A 20578-nucleotide genomic window follows, 5' to 3' on the forward strand; every position below is an offset into this window, starting at 1 on the left:
AAGCAAATAGAGAGAGAACAGGGAGGAACAAAGAAGGCCTCAGTAAAGAACAGGAGAATATAGACCGATGGAGAAGCACAGAAGGGATAGAAATACACTACCAGGTTATGAAATAGTGGTCAGAGTAACAACATTTTTAATACTGTATGTGTCCTATGAGGTCACAAAGAATGCCGTGACATCATCACCAACGGGACACCCCGCTGAATCCTTTCATCATCAACCAAACAGAGGAAGGTCTGCACTTCGCTGCAGTGAACAGGTAGTTTTTACGGGTTCCATGTTGTCCAAATCTGGTTTAGGTTAAAAAAAACAGTTGCGGCCGCTATCGACGGTAGCGTGGCTATTTAGAAACGGCGTGTTCGTACAGGGTGTCCCGCATCAAACTCGTGCCAATTCTCTCTGACCAATCAGCGGTTTGCTTTGTTTTAATTCCATCTTCTAGTGTGGGCTCAGCCCGTTTGGATCGTAGACCAAGGTAGTACCTAAAAAATCCACAACTTTTGCTAATGGAAACGCAAAAATAGCTGTTCTAATGTGTTACGGACTCCTCTGGACCACTTGGTGGAAAGGTGGCTGTGGGGTGGCAGGCAGCAGGGACTGCCTAGCAACATGTTAAAAGAGAGGGATTGAAAGTTGGGGTACCTTAACCTACCTTAACTCCGTAGTTATTTGCCAAAAAGTGAGAGAGAAAGAAAACAAAGTAGGAAAAATCACAGGTATAAATAGTCAAATGATGGCGGAATTATTGAGAGTCCTGATATTGTTCACTGCACATGCAGCAAATAGCGAAAACATCTCTGAAAAAGCCACTCATATAGCATTTCATGAACCCCGCCTCCTCCATCCCAGCGTCCACCTGTAGGCTCTGATCCTAAGTCACCTCGGGTGACAAGTCATTGTCATCACACTCGGGGCTTCGTTTCACCTGAGGGTACACTCATATAATAAGAAATCTGCTCCCCACTGCCAGCTGGCTGACTCCACTTCCTGTATGTTATGATCACTGGCATGTAGCCGTGGCATAAACAGGATCATCCATCCTACAGCAGCCGTTTTTAAAGAACAATTTTTGTCAGTCAGGATTACAAAGATTAATTAGGATGGATTTGTCAGTCATTTTAAAATTGTCTTTCATGCATCTACAGCGACACAATCGGCTTGTCTGCTTGAACGCTGCTTGTGATGTTTCGGCAGGGCGGTTACAAAATTACAGGAATATTCAAGGTGGAACTGGAAATAACACGGATAAATGTTATTTGCTCAGGCTGTACTTACCATATGCAGATAGAAATGAACCTTTTACCATATTGTAACGTCATGCATCAATCTGTCAAATACATACAATGTGAAATGTGCCACGTGGCGAGTTAGCTAGCAAGTTAACTCATGTGAAAATGTGAGCTGACAATGTGGGCCGTGTGCAAACTTATGGTTTATAGTAAACAGCTAATTTATAAAAGAAACGTTTTGATTAAATCCGTTTCAATGCATTCTTTATTGTAAAACTTCTGAATGAGCTCAGTCAAGCTACATCCCACCAGCAGAAGGAGATAAGTTATGAAGCGTGCACTTTAAGCTTTAGGCTACTAACTGCTGGTTGACTGAAATATCATAAAAAATGTCAAATATATCCACTCTAATATGACCTAAATGTACATGAAAGCATGCAGGGCTTTGGCTCAGACGGTGTTGGCTGCACATGTGATGGGAGAATGCACTGTGCAGAGGGTTGTAATTGAACTAAATTCCTATTTAATGGGGTGCTGGCAGATTATCTGCACATGATGGAGGAGTGTGCTGCTGAATGCACAGCATGGCTAAAAGTCAAATACTTTCAAACAAAAACACATTGTATCGTACCGCACTGCATCGTACCGTAACACATTGTACCGCACCGCACAGTATCGTATCGTCCTGTACCACACCACATCGTACCGTACCGCACTGCATCATACTGCAACACATTGTATCGTACCGCACAGTATCGTATCATACCGTACCACATCGTATCGTATTGTACCACACCACATCGTACCGTACCGCAGTGTACCGTACCGCAATGTACCGTACCGCAGTGTACCGTACCGCAGTGTACCGTACCGCAGTGTACCTTACCGCAGTGTACCGTACCGCAGTGTACCGTACCGCAGTGTACCGTACCGCAATGTACCATACTGTATTGTACCGTATCGCACCGTATCACACTGCATCGTACCGTACCGCACAGTATCGTATCATACCGTACCGTATCGCACTGCACCGCATTGTACTGTACCACACCGCATTGTACTGTACCATAGTGTACCATACCACAAGGTACCGTACCTCATTGCACCGTATCACACGACATCGTACCGTACCGCACCGCATCGTACCGCATTGTACCGTACCGCACAGTATCGTATCATACAGTACCGTATTGTACTGTACCACACCGCATCGTACCGTACCATAGTGTACCATACCGCAATGTACCATACCGCAATGTACCGTATCGCACCGCATCGTACTGTACCGTATTGTACCTTACGGTATCGTACCGTACCTTATCGTATAGTGTTGTATCGTACCTTATGGCCATGGTGTTTTTTCTGCATCACATACTCCCGTTGTCCCCTCATATAGCTTTCTAACTAGCCACACAGTGTCGGCATCTCAACTAATTATCTATCAGAACACAACCAGTCAATCTGTCTGTCCGTCTGTCCCTGTTGGCCGTCACGCCCGCTACTGAACACCTCGCCAGACCCCCCCCTCGCCCGCTCTCCTATCCCCTCGAGCCCGCTGATGCTTGGGTGACGTTCAGCACTGTTGCTTGTGTTTTTGGTGTGTCTGAAAGCATCTCAGTTGGTCGGATCATGGGGACGGAGCGATGAGGGACTCCTGGTTGGTGGAGGGATGCCAAATGGAACAGATGGGCGGAGATAGAGCGCTGCCAGAAGAGACTAATTATCAGGATTTAGTTTCCAAAACAAACATATTGCAATCAAATCACATACTGCAATCATTGCTGCATTGTTCTCTGTGTGTGTGTGTGTGTGTGTGTGTGTGTGTATTAGTGACAATAACTTGGATAAATTAAGTTGTGTTGGAAGAGATTGGATCAGTTCCTGAGGATTTTTCTTCATCTTTTGTTCACGATCATATAATTGTGGTGGTGTAGTGCTAATTACTGTGGATAGAGTAAAATAAATAAGTCACATTTGAAGTGCGTAAACTGGTGTCTGTTCTGACCCGGTGTCCTTGTAGTTTTGTAAAGTTGACGTGATGCCAGTCAAAGCTTCCTGCTAATTTGTGATGTATGTGTTCAGTGCATACAGTAGGAGTTGTCAGATTTGGGTTTTAACCATCCTGCTTCAAAAGACTATTGGCCTCATGAAAGAACAATTTGGTGTTCTTCTCTTAAATTGCTCTTCTTAACTCGATGAATCCCACCTGTTCCCCAGGAGGTGCGCTTTTGTGATATTTGAGCATTAGCCTAAATCCTACCTGTTTTTGCTCCGTGGGAACTTTCAGTCACAAAAAAGACTTCTCTTTACTTAAGAGTAAAGAGAAGAACGTCAAGTCCTGCTGCCAGAAATCAGCAGTCAGAATGTTTTGTTGAGCAGCGTCAGCAGAGGTGTTGGTGCTGCTGCCAATAGTCAGTCATCAGGCCAGTGTGGCAGAAATCAAGACAAAATGGTTTGACATGAGGTCACACGTTTAAAGACATCTTGCTCAACAGCAGGGTAGTCCAGTCCTTACAGATGGTCAAATAGCTTTGGAACCCCCCCCCCCTTCAGATGTCACAATTGGGTGCAACACTATGAAAACGTCTGGAAATGTGCACTATTATCCCCATTATCACCAGTTATCATGCCCCCCCTTTCTGACAGACAGATTTATATTCCAGAAAAATATATAAAAAAATATTTGTAAAAAAAATAATATTCCGGTGACTCCAAAGAAGAAATCTATTCAGTTTTATAATTTAATGAGGAATATTTCACAAGTATTTAACCATTACCCATCACTAGGGCCATTTTTTAGCTTTTTAATTTGTTTGAATAAGTATTATCATATTGATTGTGTGAATGCATATGGAATACATTTTGCCATGGTTGGTTTATTGGTTTATTTGTTAATTTATTAATTTTGGAAGTTGAACCTCAGTTCCTATATTATGTCCATAATAAACCCCATTGAAACCCATTATAACCACAATGTTACATTATAAAATCAAACATTGTAATAGATCAGGTGTTCTCATGTTTGCCTTATGGAGTAAATACCTGCTGTTTCCACTAGAAGCATGGCTGCTGTATTCTGTGTTTGATGCAATGGTAATCATATCCAATCATCCTTGTATTATATAGAAAATATATCAATGGCATTTAAATGGTTAAAATTCTGAAAATGAAAGAATATTTGGTAATTATGGTCAGGACTGATTTAAAAAAAGAATACATCTAAATAATATAATTTTGTAGTATTTCTATAATAGTTTTATCCTCTAAGTTATTAAGTGGCAGTTTGTTTTTAAATCCCTGTTGTTGCTAATCATTGAGATCAGACTGTGAGAATAATTTGTTAAAAAATACCCCTAGCATTTAGTATACAAAAAAATATATTTTTATTATTTTTTAAAGTTTTTTTTCCACAAAAAGCAACAATGACATGTAAACAAACGTTTAAAAATTGAAAAGATAAATATTTGGCAGGTAACGACATCAGAGCAACATCTTTTTTGAAGAGTTAAATTAAAACCCCGTCTGTTTTTACTGGAAAAATTCTTACACACACACACACACACACACACACACACACACACACACACACACACACACACACACACACACACACGTGATACTCTACACACACACCATCTAGACTTCTAGTCAGGGCCAATACAGTTTAGCCAATAAAACTTGGTTTATACTGCTGTCATGGTGACAGAGATAAGACAGATAAACAATTGCTGAGCTGAACTACCACAGCTGTGTGAATCACCCTCCTCACACACACACACACACACACACAGAGTCACCCATTAGTTTCCCTCTCGGTCTCCATCCATCTCTCACTGTAGACTTGATTTATGTCCCCTGATGGAGTTTAGAGTCAACTGAAATCCATTCAGTGCAGATAGTTTCACACGCCACCCAAAGCCATGAGTGATAAAAAGGCTCTTTTTGACACATTTACACAAAGATAGCATTGAAACCTGATTCATAACTGTCTGACAAACGTCTGTAAAGAACGCTTTATTCTGTCTAAAATCGAAGTTAAATCAGACTCATTATTTAACGCTTTAAAATCTATTTCCTTCAACAGTGAGGTCTGATAAGTTGTCAAGCCGGGTCAAAAGGGTAAAACATGTATCTAATAGATATCACCATGAAACGTCCCCAGTTGATTATATTACATTTAGACAAGTTTCAATCTATGTTCAATTATTCAAATGAGGTTTGCATACATTCCAGGAAAAGAAATTCAAACATTGGATAAAATTCTTGTTTGATTTTGTTGAAACATTAGAGTCAAAGGTTTTTATAGAGGGAATTTTGATACATTTTTGTATCACTGAGAAAATCGGATAATATTTTCAACAGCCATAAAAATAATAAAATCAATCGTCGCCATGATTTTATGAATTCACATGTCGTATAAATCAGGCAGTGAAAGATATATGAACAAACCCCTCTGTAAAAGTTACAGAAAGACCATCATTAAGTTTAAATATGCAAATGAGGCATCATCTAATGGTACCCTTTGGTGAATTTAGGATAAATGTACAGACGCAAATAAACAAAGTAGTCAAATAAACACCTGAATGTTTTCTTTACACTAGAAGACATGATTTTGGAAGCAAAATAGACCAGAATCTCAAAACTGACCAGTGCATAAAGAAATGATGTTTCTGTTTCGACGGATTTACTTTACTGTGCGTATTATTACTTTAACAAACCTGAATGATTACCTCCAATTAGCTTAAACAGGATATTAGCTGAATTTTAGGTCTTGAGGAAAGTGCGTAGAATCCCACTCATTTAATTTACATCTCACCCCCTGCCTCCCTCAACCTCTCTCTCTCTCTCTCTCTCTCTCTCTCTCTCTCTCTCTCTCTCCTCACCCCTTTCTCCGTCTGCTTATCTTATCCATTACATTTCATTTCTCCCAACCTCTCCTTCTTTCTCCTCCTCATGCTGCTCCCTTTTTTTCCCCCCATACACTGTATTTCTCCCTTTTCCTTTGTCCTTGTCTGTCATCCTAATAGTCTCTCTCCCCCCTTTCTCCCCCCTTCCTCCGACCCTGACCCACTTAGCTGGCTGCTTGTTATTCAAACCATTGCTTTACCCACACAAACACGCACATACACACACACACACACACAAGCAGCAGAGATGAGAGAGTGAGAGACAGAGGCATGAAGGGGGAGAAAGAGGGAGGGAGAGGGAGAGAGAGAGAGGGTAATTTAGTTTGACTACAAACCTAGCTACCTAGAGGCAGCAATACTCTGGATTTTATCTTTCTGGAACTAACGATCATCAGTGATCAATCTGCTTCTTATTTCCTTCAAATAATCAATTGATCATTCAGTCAAAGAAATGTTGAATCAAATATTCACTATGCTGTCGTACATGACAAAGAAAAGCAGCCTCTCGTCAGAGAACACAACACCTTAAGCTTGAAAAGTGATTTTTTAGTGGATGATTAATGGACTCATTGCAGCTCTAATAGTTGCATCTTAAAAAGCTAGACAAATGTGTGTTTTAGAACGTTTTATTTAAAAAGAGCTTTTCAAGGAAGAGCCCAACATGGTGATGACCTCAGACAGCTGTGACCTACTGAACCCTGATTTATTTTTAAAGTGGAAAATGAACTTACGTGTACACGATGCCTCAGCCCACCTGTGACTGAGATGATCTTATAACTCCGTGATGGACATTATGGCAGCGACAACTTTACATGCTTGTAAAATAGTAAATATTACAAAGACTACCTCATCTGTTGAACAAGATCACAGGACATAAAACAGGCCATCGCATTACACAGGTTCATGATTGAGGGATTATTTCTTTGTAATAGTGTGTGAATTATACGGTATGTGTAGTACAGACTGCTGTAGCTTTTTTGTTTTACTATTTAACAACAGAACAACATTTGTGAGTGTGTAAACGGGATTAAAAGAAATCTCTACTGCCAAAGTGTAGGGAAAATTAAATTCTAACGATACATACAACGCTCAAGTTGAATCGCTTTTCTGTGTTCTACTTATTTCAACACTGATGGATCCAAGAGCGCTGTGGCAACACAACCTCTGTGACTGTAGATCAGGGCTGCATCTAACGATTATGTAGAGCATTGATTAATCCACCAATTATTGTCTTGTTTTGAAATGTCTGAAAATAGTGAAAAATGTTATACTCACAGCTCAAGAATGTGAGTTATGATAATAATGATAATAAGCTGCATGCCTCACTGTGTGGAAGTGACTTCAAACCGTGTTGATGCAACAACGAATTGGTAAAAAATGAATCAGGAATTTGAATTCCAATATATAATGGATAAAGTATATAAATACAAAAGTCAATTGTATAGATCGGCCTCGTTGTCAGCAATACCCGATCCAGCTATTTGAGTAAGTATCGGTGCATTACTAGTTTAAACTGGGGAATTTCATCCCGACTGCATCACGACTGTCGAGTTTTGAGCATGAAGCTTTTGCCACTAACAGCCACTGAGATCTGTCCATAGAGCCTTTGTGTCTGTTTGTCTGTCCCCCCAGGGTTCCACTCTGCCTCTCACACTGAAAACCATCACTCTATCCCCCTTATGGCTTTTCTCTGTCCTCTGTCCCTCGTTCTCTTATTATAGTTTGTGTGTCACACGGGACATGAACAATGGTCCCAGGGGTGAAAGTCGTGTGTTTGCTCAACCCGTCCATCAACACCAGCCTCCTCCATACACTGACTTATACTGACTTTGATTAGAAACATATTTGTGATACGTCAAAAACAAACGTTATACAAATACTTTATTATTGACAGTGTAGTTATTCAGGAGACCTGCGTATTTGGCCATATGTATCAATGTCTGAGTGGTTCTCAAAAAGAAGGTCATGGTGGTCTTGATAAGGGTCTGGACAGGTGGCCACACTGGCTGTGCTGGTGTGGGGGTGCTGTTACATAGCAGCATGCAGAACACGAGAGGAGAGGTATGATGTCCGAATCTATCAGCTGATCCCCAAACAGTGGGAGGAAGTGTGACAGGTGTGAATCTGTGCTATGAGCTGACGATGAGGTGCATCAGGTTTTAGGGTGGAACTAGTTCAAGCAGGAGACCTTCTAGATGTGTCACACTGCTGTCTTCTAGCAGCGATCAACATTAACTTATGATAGTGGCATCAACTTTTGGTTGCCGAAACTGAAAATATGGTTGACGGGTTAGTGGACCGTTTCACCCCACAGCCAAACAACTGAATTTGCTTCCCTATTGTCTGTAAAACAGATCTCTGTATGGAGGCCCAGCAATATTTAAATATCACTAATGCACCAAATATTTATTTTGGGGTGCACAATTGGCTGTTTGCTGTCCTTATTTTTGTACAAGTTCAGAAGTGGTTGCCACTGTGGCCAATAACTACTACTAGTTACTAATTGAATCACTAATTTCTCAAAATGGTTGCCAGTGGTCATGGTTTTATTGCTGAAGATTTCAGTCCCGGTTGACACGATGTACGGCAAGTGCGGTTTCATATTACAGGTCCCAGAATTCCAGAGGCGCCGACTCACATTGTTTTAATAAAGAAGTCGGGCAGTAACTGGCATTCTTCCATCTGGCCACGAGCAACCACGATGTGATTCCATGCTGCACACGGCACCAGTAGTGATGTCGCTCAGCCCGCTGAGGAGTTCAACTGTTGAATGAAAAATGTAGTGTGAAGCAGCAGTAGCAGTGATCACAGGATGTAAAATGGAGACCATAAATAGTATCAAAGACGGGCTTTGATTCACTGAAAATATTGGGTGGCAGAGCTAGTTCAATACATTTATAATGAGAAGTCACAAGAGAGACGTTAAAAGATCCAGTTTCAGTTGAGAACACTCTTCTCAATACACATTTCACACACCGCCTTTTTATATTTGATAGTTATTGTATTATTATTTTATTATTTCTTCTTCTTTCTAAAAGGCATTGTGACATCGTTACATTCAGTTTATTGTGTGTGTTTTTCTGCGCCAGTATGTATAAAGCGTGTGTGTGTGCGTGAGTGTGTGTGTGTGTGTGTGTGTGTGTGTGTGTGTGTGTGTGTTCCATGTGGGATAACAGGTCTTGTCAAAAGGTAAATGGAAGAAGCCACTTTGACTGTGAGGTCAGGTCAGCATGTCTGCTCTTCTCTTCCCCTCCTCTGATTGGTCAGAAAAACTTTGATGGCTCCCATAAGAGGAAGAATGAAGATCAGCCATAGAGACAGAGGAGTAACTCTTATCCTCTGCTCCACCATTCCTGTTACTCTCCTAATTATTATGTGTATGTAAAGCATTAATATCTGGTAATTCCAAAAGCCACACTGTGTGTGTGTGTGTGTGTGTGTGTGTGTGTGTGTGTCACAACACTGTGTTAGCTTTCTGTTGACTCTGTAAACCTATACCTCATTTGCATAGTACCCAACAGCTGGCGAACGGATAGGGCAGTTACACCTGTCTGTCCACCTGTGTTTGCATTTGTGCGTCTGTGTGTGTGCGTCTGTGTGTGTGCGTCTGTGTGTGTGTGTGTGTGTGTGTGTGTGTGTGTGTGTGTGTGTGTGTGTGTGTGTGTGTGTGCGCACTTTGCTTCCACCCACCTGTTCAAACGTTCTTCTGTCAACCAAGACAATGATTATGTACCCATGAATTATTTGAATGTGGTTATTGTTTTGTTTTGCTGGTGTTTGAGTAGTGTAGTTAGTAATAGAGTTCTGCAGGAATGAGTACTAAAACCCGGAAGTGATTCAGCAGTCAATGGTGTTTTTGTTTAGATGTCTGAAATAAGGTTTGTGGTTAAAACAAGCTGAAGAGATTTTAACATTTTATATTTTGATATAAAATACGTCGGTAAAAATCCTTTGGGTGAATTTTGGAACTTTCAAGTGTCTTAAAAAAGGCAGTTGCTAACAAGTGGCTAAATAAAACTACAAAACGTCATCACTAGAACACTAGTCCGCCCTTAGCTTAGTAATGGTGAAGTCATGTGGTGACTTCCTGCTAATGGCCCCATTGCCCATTGATCTTACGAACACCTAACATCCCTGAGACTAACTTAAAATAGGCACAACCAGGGCAAAGGTGAACTATTTCACAAGTTGCCAAACAACGTAATCTCTGTCCACAGGGACCTAACATTTTGTGAAAGATATTATGCAGTTATACATCAGCTTAATAATGAAAATGTATCGTAAAAGAATAAAAGCTTTATTGATGATGATGATGGCAACCAAAGGCCAAGAAACAAGCAACACTTACTGCCGAGCACTGCAGTACACACAGTACAGTAACAGTGGACTCAAAGTAAGCTTTATCGTAGGAGAAGGACACGACACTGACTGCTTTTAGTCACCTAAAGTGAACACGGGGTGGTGATATCAGGAGCTGTCTAGTGGGTTTCTACGACATGCACTGCTGTCTGTAGTGTAGGACAAATACAAGCTAGTGGATGAAGGAGGAGAGTGAGCCCACGGGAGGAAGAGTAGGGCAGATAAGAGATGGGAAATGAGGAAATAACAGCCCATACAGCATGCTAATAGGATTCATTGTATGCTATGTAAAATATACAGTTTATGCTGATAGTATACGAGACAGAAAAATGATTTCCTGTTTTGGACACGTTCACTGATGGATGTCATTTTAGTACTCTTGATAGGGCACACTCAGAACCTGCTTACATTTTAGGCATGCATTACATTTTGTAAACGGATATAAATTGGTAGTTTAATGTATTTCTACATTAGATAGTGTATTGATCGGACACTGTGAAGAATCATTTGATTTATTCGGTTGCCTGTCCTCCCATGTGGACGAGGTGTCAGTGATGTCATTATCCTGTTTTTTTTGGGGGGGGGGTCTCATTTATTAATGGTCCCCTATCAAAACTTGTCCTACTCTAAAGTGTGAAGGGGGGAAAAAAAACGCACCAATGAGTGTCTATAAGCACGTGTGTATCCTTAGATATTCCATAGATTATGGATATCATCAATATATCTTGAGACCGATCTTTACTGGGAAACAGGGACGAGAGCTTTACCTGCCGCCACAAGCAGGGTTTCACCGTCTGTTACCTCCATCCCCACTTATTGTCTCCTTGCTGGCTGCTTCTCTGCTCGCTGTGTTTGATTATAGTTTATTGACGTAGTTGCTCTTGTGTTTTTCTGTTCTCTCCAGCTGGACGGGGACACCATGTTCCTGGGTATGTCAGAGCAAGGCCTTGACTATGCCTCAACCAATCAGGTTTGTGTTTATATTTATATGTGTGTGTGTGTGTGTGTGTGTGTGTGTGTGTGTGTGTGTGTGTGTGTGTGTGTGTGTGTGTGTGTGTGGGAGACACAGAGTGAGTGTCTTATGAAGCCGGTCTTTTCTCCGAGTTTCTAATTGCACTGAGCAATTTTCTAATTGGAACTAATTGCTTGGGAAAGTGTTGTAACATTTCCCCACAGACCTGGGTGGGCTGTATCTTGTTACACTTTGTCAAAAGTGTAACAATCATTTGCAAACTAAAACAAATGTATGTCAGGTGTGCAATCAAGTGAATATTCATAATTATCAAGCAGTCATCACCTTTAAGCATGCATGTCAAAATCCATTTTTCACACTTGCATGGTTTTATAGGGAAATGGCTTTAATGTTGTCCCTTTGCTGATATGGTTAAAGGAAGATATTTCTGAATGGATGTGTTGCTGTTTAGTCCCTGCAGGGTGAGTCCATTGGGGGTTAATGGTTTTCCAATACCTGTCAGGATTTAGCTATTTATTATTCCAGGACACTGAAATACAAACAGTGATACAATGTGATCTCTGAGGCCTCAATAAACTTCATCATTCTACTACCGTAGGACCACATTCTGATGAAGAGTCCTTCCTAAACAACCCTCTGAACCCCGTCACAGTTGACTCTCTGTGGCCCGGTTCTTCACTGCAGTATACAAGTCATTTACCTCTATAGGAACGGACCAATCATGGCTAGAAGTAGAGAGAACTCCAACATGTCTTTTGTGCAATATAACACCGTTATAATACCATATAAAGTCATAAAACAGAAGAAACGCAAGTTCAATTTCTTTGATGATTTATTTTACAGAAATTGGGAAAAAATGTAATCTTGTATACACACCATTTTTCAAGTACAAGTGTTACCAATACCGGAAACAAAATGGAGGCTCCACGTGCTCTACATATGGAACTATTTACATTTTTACAGCCTCCCTTGTCTTCTCCTCCCTGCTCTGTGTTCAGCAGTTCAGACCACATTTCACAGAGTTTTGTCACGTGACTGTTGGTCTCAGCCAAGTCAATCATGGCTTCTCAGATATGCTGAGGAGCACAGAATTTAATGTTTTTTACAGAATCTGTTTAGACCAAACCTTTTATTTTAAATGAGACATTTACATATACTATTGTAAACTTTAGATGTGGTTATTTCTCCTGATGGAAGCATTCGTCTCTCATGATTTGTTCAAGGACCATTGGAAATTTGAATAAACGATAATACAGTTTCTGTCTATGAATGATGTAATTCTGGCAATCAAAAAAAAAGAGAGAACATATCTTTGAAACCCGCCGGCAGAATATTAGTGGACAGGAGAGATGTTGAGATGAACTTCCAGTGCAGTGTATTAGTGATATTATTTCACAGACGGTGTTTATTGATGCTGTCTTCATGAGCATCGGATCATGACCCGCTGTGTCTTTGAGCTCACCTTTAGCTATTTCAGTCTTCAGTTATTTTCAGTTGCGTCAAACCAACTTTTTCCACAAATCAATATCACTTACTGCTCTTGACCTGAGGCTCACAAAGCATCACAATGACTGCAGCGCCGTGTGGGGCTGTTGAACAGTATGGGGGGAGTGCCGCAGAAGTTTCTTATGAAATGCAATTCTGACTTTAAAAGTAGTTATTTTATTTGGGATGTTTGAAGTTGAATGAGTTTGTTTAAAATGTTTTTGATATGTTGAATAATGTACCATTATTTGCCTTAAAACCAATAATCAAGAGTAGAATTATACCATTATTGTCTTGACTGAATCTTTTCATTACACTTTTAGTTTCTTCAACTGTTTCTTTTTGATAAAAAGAAGATCTGGATTTGATAAACAACTTTATTATTCATAACTATGTGGTGTTTTTGTGTTATTTTTTAATTTTCATTATGTTCTGAACTCTAATTCTATCCTGCACAGTGGCCAATATGTCAGTCAGAAATGATGCTCATACGTCTGTGAACAAAGCTCAGTACAAACGCATCCAAGAAGCGCTCAAGACGGATTGAAATCCGAGACACATTCCAGCCAGATGTTGAAAACGTCTCTCCTCCAAGTCCTCTCATAGTGTAACTATGTCTGTGGAATAGTCCACTCACCCTCTGGTTTCCTGCTCTACGGCCTGCCTCCTCTGTCTCCATGTTCACATAAGTTACAGTGAAATGATTATCTGATCCCTGATCACTACAGCTTTAATTCTGTCTCTTCAATGTAAAGAAACTCTCTTCTCTTTCACTGTTTAGGGCCCAAACTCATAAAACTGAGCTATTCAGTTACAGATTCAGTTTAACACCAAGACATGTGGGCCAGACATTTAAAAACCCTTTTTAAACATTAAACATTTTAAACAAATCCAAATCCATGTTAAAAAATGCAATTTGTACTGATTCAATTTTAAAATTGAAATAATATATATTTGGTCACATTTCTGACCCAAGCACAGAAACAGGATAACAAGTCGATGCACAGAGCTGTAACCGGGGGCAATAGAGTGCAGCAGCGATGATGTATTTGTGCAGCTAACAGGAAGTTAGCATCGAACTGGTTAAAATATGTCTCAAAATAAACTCTGTGGCAAACACAACTTTATGATACATATACGGTTTGTTCAGCAAGATAATCTTCACTGACTTCAAGACGAGTGAACAGGAAGTAGAACAAATGCTTTGGGACTCATTCCTGCAGCCCTTCATTGTTATTTTATGTGACATATCTGACCCAGGCAAATCACAAAGGTCAGAAACAAAATAAAACCTTAACAAGTGACAATAACAGTAACCAACAACACACTATCTCTCTCCAACACACACACACAGCAGAGCCCTTCAGATAGGTAGATAGATACTTTATTAACTAACCTCCCTTCTGGAGCCTATCATGGGCCACCAGTAGAATAGACCCGTCATGTAACACTGAGCTGGGCTTTTTAACAGACTTCATCCTCCTCATTTGCCTTTATTTCCACAAAGAAGAATGTACAGCAGTGACGTCACGCGACAGCTGTTGCTGAGACTCATCATCAGTATATATGTTAAATGATATTCAAAATGAAATAGTTATTTGTAGGATTCATACATTTATTTTCCATCTTTTTTCCAGCATTAGCTTGAATTTTTACAGAATGAAAAATGTACCATATATACAGTATATATACTGTATTTATATTGTATACATACAGTTGAAACTGTTCTGAGTGTCCCAAATTAGTGCTGATTAAGGCTCCAGCCCCTCGAGATGCTAAACAGGATAAGACGTGCACAGAATAGATACACGGCTGGAAATTTCCACCAGAGAACATTGCGTCCATTGCATTGAGTGAGCGATCAAGGTTTATGGTGTATGTACAGCTGTCGCGTTACGTCACCTCAGCGCGATGACCAAGGTATTAAAGATCAGCTGTTTTTAGATTCCTAAGCAACGGTCCCGGAACAGCGCTATGCAGCAAACAGAGTGTTTTATACGGCTGTGGGTGTAACTGCTCTCACTGTGGAAAGCCTCTAGAGATGTGTTTGTTAGTGCAGAATTACCTCACCGCCCAGCAAAGCCCATATTAATAAGAAAGACCATCAGAGATGCATTATTCATAGGGTACAGTGTAGAGAATATTGTGCGGTATAGGCATCCATGTTTTGATGTTTTATTCATATTGCTGTGCCATAAGAAGACGGGGAGCAGTGTGAGGAATAGAATTTATGGCTGTGTTATTGAAGTACCATTGCTTCCATAAAGTCAGAGGTTGTTGTGATGAATGTGACCAATTTGAGTCCAGTGTGACCCTTCACTCGTGTCATTTCTTTTGAATTGTTAATGGAGCAGCAGTGTGTGATGTTACCCTGAAGCACAAAGAGAGAGGCTCAGTGAAACGCTGGGCCTCATGCAGGATCCACAACTTGTTCTTATTCACGAGTGTTTTCTTACTTTTATATCTTCTCTTAGGTAAGAAGCATTTTATGAGGGCACTTTTACATGATAAGAAAAAAACATCTTGTTTTCAAAGTCCACAAATTGTTTGTCCAACGCAAGGAAACACGTTTAAAATTTGAGGGACATGAAAAAATGCATGAATATCGTATGATGAAATTGATAATATTGTATGTTTACAGTAATTCTAATGATTGGATTGTTAAAGAGATACTACCTTTGATCTCACTAAGAGTATATAAAGCCTCGGGTGATATTGGGTGTGTTTAGCTTACAAGCCGCTCTTGATGCTTCTTGATTTGCCGATAACACCAGTACTGACACTCTGGAAAACCACATGTTTACCGCTGAAGTTCTTCTTCTTACAGCCTTTTTTGTTTTTGCTGCCATCCCTTAGTATCAGTATTTGCACACGGCACAACACCTGCCCTTAAGTCGTGTTTAGGAGCCGATTTGGAAGCTTCAGAATGTTTGGTGCATCTGGAGTTGACTTCTCTCATTTCTTCTCTTCACAGAAAATGAATAGAAATTGAGGCCAATTGTCTTATTTAGTCACTAATATACAAACTAAATATATTTGTTTAATCCGTACAAAGAACACAGTGTAAAAACAAGCATCTTGGGTTTTATAGGGAGTGACGAGCTGGACTGTTTGTTGGCCTGCTGCAGTGACTTCCTGTCTGAAACACAACCCTGTTACTGGTCTTTATGCTAAGCTAAGCTAACCAGCAACTGGCTCCAGGTTCATATGTAACGGGCAGATATGAGAGTAGTATTGATCTATTCATCTGATTCCCGGCACGAAAGCGAATAAGCGTATTTCCCAAATAGTGAACATTTCCTTTAATCGATATAGAGCCTGCTCAGCGTAACAGAGCTGCTCACTGGTTGTGGTTGTAGTGGGAGGCTGTATGTATATTAATATGTGTACAGGTCTAGCATGTTGGTGTTAAAAAAAGAAAAGAATGATGTACACTAAAGTAAAATATGAAGTAACTAGCCCGTTGGTGCCAGTGTTGTATTGTGCTCACGGTGTTTCTGTGTTTGTCTTTCTTCCTTCATTGCAGCTGTACAGTACTCCATGTAACCTTTTCTTATCAGGGATTAGCTGTGGAGGGAATGAACAAGCAATTTATTTACAGCCTCTCCCTCTTATCTCGTTCCTCCTCTAAATAGACCGACTCTCTCTCTCTCTCTCGCTCTCTCTCTCTCTCTCTCTCTCTCTTTCTTTCAGTCAACTCTGTTCAGTTAGTTGGTGTTTAAGTAAAAGCAATATCGGCCAACAATAAAAAGAAAATATCATTGTGTGTGTAGAATCTCTCTCTTTGTCCTTGCTCTGCTCAGTGCCCTTTTCATTTGACCTTTGACCCTGTGCTGCCCTGCATCCATGTGACCCGTTGTTTGTCTTTGTTGCTCTTCACACAGTTCCGTGTGCCACAGCCCCCTCACCCTCTCAGCAAGGTGACTCCACCCAACCAGCCCTCCCAGCACTGGAGGAGGGACACACACATGGCCGACTCACATCGTCTGCCCTGGGTAAATGCACACACACACACACACACACACACACACACACACACAAACAAACACTGAGCTCAAATGGGCAAACAATACACCAACAGTGTTGTTTATGTATTCAAAAAAGAACATTGATTAGATATGCCAAAAAGCAGAGTTGCAGTTCTAGTCTGACCTGCACCACCTGCTGCAGGTAAGGAACATATCTGTAGCGGCAGTTTAGACCCGTCATTGTTTTACATCCGAAACTTCTATTGAGGGTCTGTTGTCATATTTTATGACATCATCAAGCTAATAAAAGGAGAAATGTAATGTATGGTGCTGTTAGATTGCTGCTCGTGTGTGCCTCCCTTTGTGTGCAGTGAGCGGGAGAACGGTTGACCACAACGTGTTTTTATCTCATGCAATATTCTGCTTCAATCCATATTTGCTTGCGTTTAGCTTCTTTAAACCAACAGTTAAAAACGCTGCAGGCTTTTAAAGGGAATGAGAGATGACACTCTTAAATTCATGTTACGCCCAAAACACACCTGTTATTAATGAGGAGACTAAATACGTCTCTTTTGCCTTACTTTGCATCCAGATTATGCGCCGTTTATTTAGCAAAAGTGGAGTTGTACATGCCCTAAATGTACTATCGGCATGCGGCTTCGACCACGCGCTATATATAGTTTAAATAGGGGCCTGTATGTGTTTATGTGGCGTTACTTTGCTTCCGTCGGTGGGACAAGCTGACGTTTATAGAACTAGTTTGATAATGACTGAACAGTTCCTCTAGTGGAGTATCTGTAGTCTGCGGTTTTCTGCGGCACAGAGTCTACGTTAACACCCTCTGACGACGAAATTGACATCACCCCCGCGAAAGTATAACTTTGGCTTCACAAGCCAGTTCTATGAATGTTACATGAACATCTCAAAAAGGTTTGTGGCTTTTGCAAAAGAGCCATTTTACTCGTCTGATTTTGCAGTTGTGCCATGACGTTTTTACAGAGCCTAACTGTGACTCGTGTAGAGCACATTGTACCTGGTATGAGCAGCATAAATCAGCTATGATTCACATGAAATATGTGCTGTGCTGCTCAATCATTACATCCTCAGCTCTCATATATGTGCATTGTGATGCCTTGTACAGTAAAATGGAATCCCCCCCCCAGCTCTCACCCACACTTAATATACACTCACACACATATCTTACACGATTATTTTCACGTTATTGAGCGAACAAATAATAAAAAAATCATCATTCATCAAACTCATACTGTACCTTGTGTCTGTAGAATGTATTTAAAGTTTACCATGAGGAACCTATTAACTGCTTATGATGCAGTCTCAATGTAATTCTGATGCCTTTCTATCACCTACGTATGTAAACGAGACAATCGGCGAGAATATTGGCTATTTCTACATCGTTATTCTTAGTACTTGTCACCGGGTCCAATTCCGTGCAAACATCAGATGAAACAATTAGCGGGTTCATCAGAAACTCACTCGCATCTGGCTTCACCGCAGCCTTGGACCTGTCTACGTTTCTAAAGGGACTCTGGTGTTTAGAAGCACTACCCCTTCTGTCCACAGGGGCCGCCAAAATCACCACAGAATGAATCTTCTGTTTCCCTGAAGAGAGGGAAGACTTAGGTAATCACTTGTTTAAGTACACATACGTTACTCTGATATTCAAATCATCAGATCCACAACTTCTGTATGTGACACAATACAACATAGCATACAGCAGTTAGCAGCACATTGGCCCAGATTTCTCAAATCTCTCTTTTCAAAGATGCATTTAAAACAATATATGAATTTGTACAGATCGTTTAAATATGCCAGCTATCCTGATAAGTTCATATTTAGATTGATATGCACATTTTGTACATAAATAGTCCCTGGAAATGCAGAAGTTAAAGTACAATTTAGACAATTCTAATCCACTCTAATTTAAGAACTATTAAAGCCCCTCCTAGAGACATGAAATCACCATTCTATAGAAACTGATGTTGATGGTCACACGTTACTCATGTCCAACAGACATTATGTGTTTTTTCATATTGTATGAAACAGTCATGAACATGGAGTTGTGAGAAGTGTGTAATGTGAACACAACATGTGTGAAAGGACTTTAATCCTGACTACATTAGTCTCTGTAGAAGCTCCCAGAGCTCAGGGAACAGGCTATTGTACTGACATGAATGGAAGAGGAGAGAGAGAGAGAACGGGGGAGAGAGAGAGAGGGAGAGAGAGAGATAATTTATTCAGAACTTGAAGAAATGATAGAGGGAGTAGACGAGGGCGGAGAGAGGCAGACAACAGACAGAGTGTAATATATGCAGAGCGCTGAGCTCCAGCAGGACGCTGTGTCTGAGAAACAGACTGTTGGACTTGTTGGTGTGTGAGGACCAGATAAACACGGTGTCGTCAGTATAATGCTGGATACACATGACAGAAACACATGTAGCAGGAGAAAGTTAAAAGTACGTTTGTGATCGTAGAATAGGACTTAACAAGAATGCAAAGAAATAAACGGCTCCATTTACCCCTGACCTTTAGTGATATGTGACACAGTGATAGTGTGATATGCGCTACATACGTGGTCAGATGATAGTTGGATAGCACATAAACATAGGTGTAATTGTATGGGAGCAAACAATGGCCCTAAAGATTTGAGTCTACATCGCCTGAAAACGTAATATCACGTGACTATTCACGTACACTGGGTGTGATGGTGCCGATGTAAACAGGAAGTAGATTGGTTGCTTAGTTAAACAAAATACGACAGAGTAATAAAGTAGTCTTTAATAATAAAAGGCCATGTTTGATACTTAAGATCTTCTCTAAATTCTTCCTCTATGAACTCAAACGGACACATTTCGTGGAACGTTTTAGAAGTTTTATTTTTCAGACTTAACATTAGTTACAACGCTGTGGGTCTTGCTATATCTCTCTCTCATACATCAAATTTACTTTAAAATCAACACTTACACATAAAAGTTTACTAGATTATGATCTATAAATGTGGTGAACACACGTCTCTCACTCGTTCTCTCTCGGTTTCATTGTTGTCTGTTCTCACTCGTAGCTCTGCTGGTGGCTGAAGTCTCTGTTCTTCTGGAGAGCATTTACTGCTTTTGTTCCTTTACATTTTATCTACGGACTTCACAATAGTTGTGCAGAACAAAATAAGCATGAATAAGGACAGGAAAGTCCTCCGTTTTGTGTCCATCGTCCTCCCTAAAGCCGCTAACCGTGACTTCAGACGTCTCCGTAGGTCTGATAACGCCGCTGATCACGCCGCTCACTAATCGCTCCTTTAACAGCTGCTCCCTCCGTAATAATGCAGACTTTACCAATCAAGTAGCGATCGCGGGTGTCTACGTCATCGTTATCGTCATTATTCTTTATTTTTCTTATTTTTAACAAACTCAGCCACAATCCCATTGGTTCCTGCTGAGGACACATCTTTTAAAAATGACTTTTTATTTTGAATTTTAAAAAAAATGAAAAAAGGCTCAGTTATTTCCTTAAACAGCTGAACATTGTGTTTTTGTTTTGCTCCTTTTTAAGCAACAATTGCTGATTTTGTTAGGGACTACTTTCAGTCGCAGATTAATGTACTGTACATGCTGTGCTCCAGTTAGTATTTACAGCAGC

At 40.4% G+C, this 20578-nt stretch overlaps 1 protein-coding gene across 1 annotated transcript in view; it reads left to right on the plus strand.

Moving 5' to 3' along the window:
• The window catches only part of tox (thymocyte selection-associated high mobility group box), a 48498-nt gene that overhangs the window by 5410 nt on the left and 22510 nt on the right, over positions 1–20578 (plus strand). The window contains exons 2-3 of the mRNA XM_068738162.1: positions 11403–11468; positions 16841–16951. Coding sequence (XP_068594263.1) covers positions 11403–11468; positions 16841–16951 — 177 coding nt within the window. The remainder of the gene's footprint in view (positions 1–11402; positions 11469–16840; positions 16952–20578) is intronic.

Source organism: Cebidichthys violaceus, unplaced genomic scaffold (genome assembly GCF_023349555.1).
Source record: "Cebidichthys violaceus isolate CVI_PGR_0920_01 unplaced genomic scaffold, fCebVio1.0.p SCAF_8, whole genome shotgun sequence".
In the NCBI taxonomy this organism is placed as follows: Eukaryota; Metazoa; Chordata; class Actinopteri; order Perciformes; family Stichaeidae; genus Cebidichthys; species Cebidichthys violaceus.